Genomic DNA, 2500 nt, shown 5'->3' with positions numbered 1-2500 from the left:
CTCTCTCTCTCTCTCTCTCTCTCTCTCTGGTTTTGAATTTCGGTTTATTTTTCGTGTTCTTGTTCCTCTTCTTCACTTTGCTACTCTTCTCCTTGTTTCTTCTTGTTCTTATTTCTCTTATTGCTTCTCTTCTTCTTCTTCTTCTTCTTCTTATTATTATTATTATTATTATTATTATTATTATTATTATTTATCTTCCTCTACTTTCTCTTGTTCTTTTTCTTGTTTTTTCTTCTTTTTTTATGTTCTTTTTTTTGTTTCTACTCTTCCTGTCTACTTTCTCGGTTTCTTCTTCTTTCTCTTGTTATTATTTTTTTCTTCTTTCTCTTCTTACTCTTCTTGTTTCTTCTTGTTTCTCTTCTTCTCGGCTCTTCTTTTTCTTCACCATTATCACCATCATCGCTCCTCCTCCTCCTCTTCCTCCTCCTCCTTCTCTTCCTCCTTCTCCTCATGACATTGTTTACCTTGTGTGGTTTATGTATATCTTTGTTTTGTTTGCTCCTGTTGTCAGCTTATTCTCCTCCTCCTCCTCCTCCTCCTCCTCCTCCTCCTCCTCCTCCTCCTCCTCCTCCTCCTCGGGCAATCTCCAATTAAGCAATTCTGTTCCTCCTCCTCCGCCTCCTCCTGCTTCTCCTCCAATTTCTCCTTCTCCTCTCTCGTGAACTTCTTGTCTTCTTCTTTTCTTCTTCTTCCTCCTCCTCCTTCGCATTCTGGCTCAAATATCTAAATTATATTCTTCATTCTCTTTCTATTCTCTCTCCTTCGTTTTTCGTTTTTTTTTTTTACATTATTCTTTCTCCTCTTTTTCCACCTCTTCTTCGTCCTCCTAATTCTTGTCCTTCAGTTATTCATTTATTTTTTTTTGTTCTCTCTTTCTCTTCCTCTTTTTCTTTTCTCGTTCTAATTGCCTTTCTTTTCTTGAGACTCATTCCCATCCTACTTTTATTCCTCCTTTCAACTTTTCCTTCGTTTTCTCCTTTAATCTTGTCTTCCTTCTATTCTTGTTTCCTCATGAATTACACAGCAGAATGAATAATGGAGGGAGAGAGAGAGAGAGAGAGAGAGAGAGAGAGAGAGAGAGAGAGAGAGAGAGAGAGAGAGAGAGAGAGAGAGAGAGAGAGAGAGAGAGAGAGAATAATATTTTTGACATCACCTTTCTCTATTAACTTTATCAATTCCTCTCCTCCACTTTACCTGCAATACCTCCACGCGCCTGTCCATTACCTGTCTGACCAAAGCTAATTAATGAGTACCTTTCATCTACCTGTACATGTGAGGCTTCAGGTAATTCAAGAGTGGGTGTGATGGAGGTCCTCAACTTACGAGAACCAAACATTCAGTGTCAGTAGTCAGGATACACGGAATAATGGGTTCAAATTTGTTATAGTTGGATTTAAAAGGAACTAGGGAAACAAATTATGTTAGATTTTAAAAACACTGAAAGCAATCGGTTCTTAATTAGAGTGGCAGATGAGTGGAATGGACTCCGTAATGAGGTTATTAGTGCTGAGTCATTAGGGAGCTTTAAAAGATATTATACAAATTTATGGATAGGGATGATAGGTGGAAATAGGTAGATACGTTTTATAAAGGGGCCTACGATGGCTTTTGCAGCTTCTCATATTTTCTTTTTTTTTCTCCCTCTCTCTTTATTTCTGTGTATATACTTAATTAACCACTTCTTATGCTACCTATACGATAAAACAGGTAAATTTATCACCATCTTTACGGAACCAGGTAAATCAGTCACCTTTTCTCCTACCTGTGTGGAACAAACCAGTCACTGGCTTCCCTGTACACGATCACAAAGCCACCCACGTCAACCTAATCTCCTACGAGTATAAAATAAACCAGGTACATTTCTCATTACCTTTACGAAACCAAATAAATTAATCTAATCTTCTACCTGTACAACAAACCTAGTAAATTAATCTAATCTATCTGTACAGCAAACCAGGTAAATTAATCTAATCTTCTACCTCTACAACAAAGCACGTAAATTTATGACTACTTTTAATACAACCAGGTATATAAATCCCTTTTTTCTACCTGTATTATAAACATCGCTTCCTTTACCTGTACACGATTGCCAAACCAACAATATTAACCATTTCTTCCACCTTTACGAAAAGAACCACGTAAATTCATCACTGCCTTTACGAAACCACATACAATGACAGCTTCCCTCTTACCTGTATAAGAAACCATATAGATTAATGACTACCTTCACCTGGATACGATAACGAAGCCATGTAAATTAATTCTTTCTTCCACTGCATCAAAGAAACAAACTAAATGTACTACTGTCTTTAAGAAACCAGGTATATTCACTTTTCTTCTTTCTGTACAATGAAACCACGTAAGCCAGCACCTCTCCTTCCCTCCGACCAGATACAGGTGACGCGGCAGAGCGTGCGGCGGGGCAGCAGCGGTGCGGGCGGGACGGTGGAGGTGTCGTGCGAGGTGCCGCGGGTCGCCTACTGTGCTATGGGCGTGTACA

General features: G+C 38.8%; 2 protein-coding genes across 3 annotated transcripts in view; one reads left to right on the top strand and one right to left on the bottom strand.

The window, feature by feature from the left end:
• Window positions 1–2500, bottom strand: part of LOC135115376 (ER membrane protein complex subunit 8-like) — a 123155-nt gene that overhangs the window by 79683 nt on the left and 40972 nt on the right. The gene's annotated exons all lie outside the window — the stretch shown is intronic.
• The window catches only part of LOC135115374 (guanylate cyclase 32E-like), an 88049-nt gene that overhangs the window by 58392 nt on the left and 27157 nt on the right, over window positions 1–2500 (top strand). The window contains 1 exon segment of the mRNA XM_064032082.1: window positions 2392–2500. This exon segment is cut by the window's right edge and continues 80 nt beyond it. Coding sequence (XP_063888152.1) covers window positions 2392–2500 — 109 coding nt within the window.

This window comes from Scylla paramamosain, chromosome 29 (genome assembly GCF_035594125.1).
Source record: "Scylla paramamosain isolate STU-SP2022 chromosome 29, ASM3559412v1, whole genome shotgun sequence".
NCBI classification, from domain to species: domain Eukaryota; kingdom Metazoa; phylum Arthropoda; class Malacostraca; order Decapoda; family Portunidae; genus Scylla; species Scylla paramamosain.
This window is presented reverse-complemented; position numbering and strand designations above follow the sequence as displayed.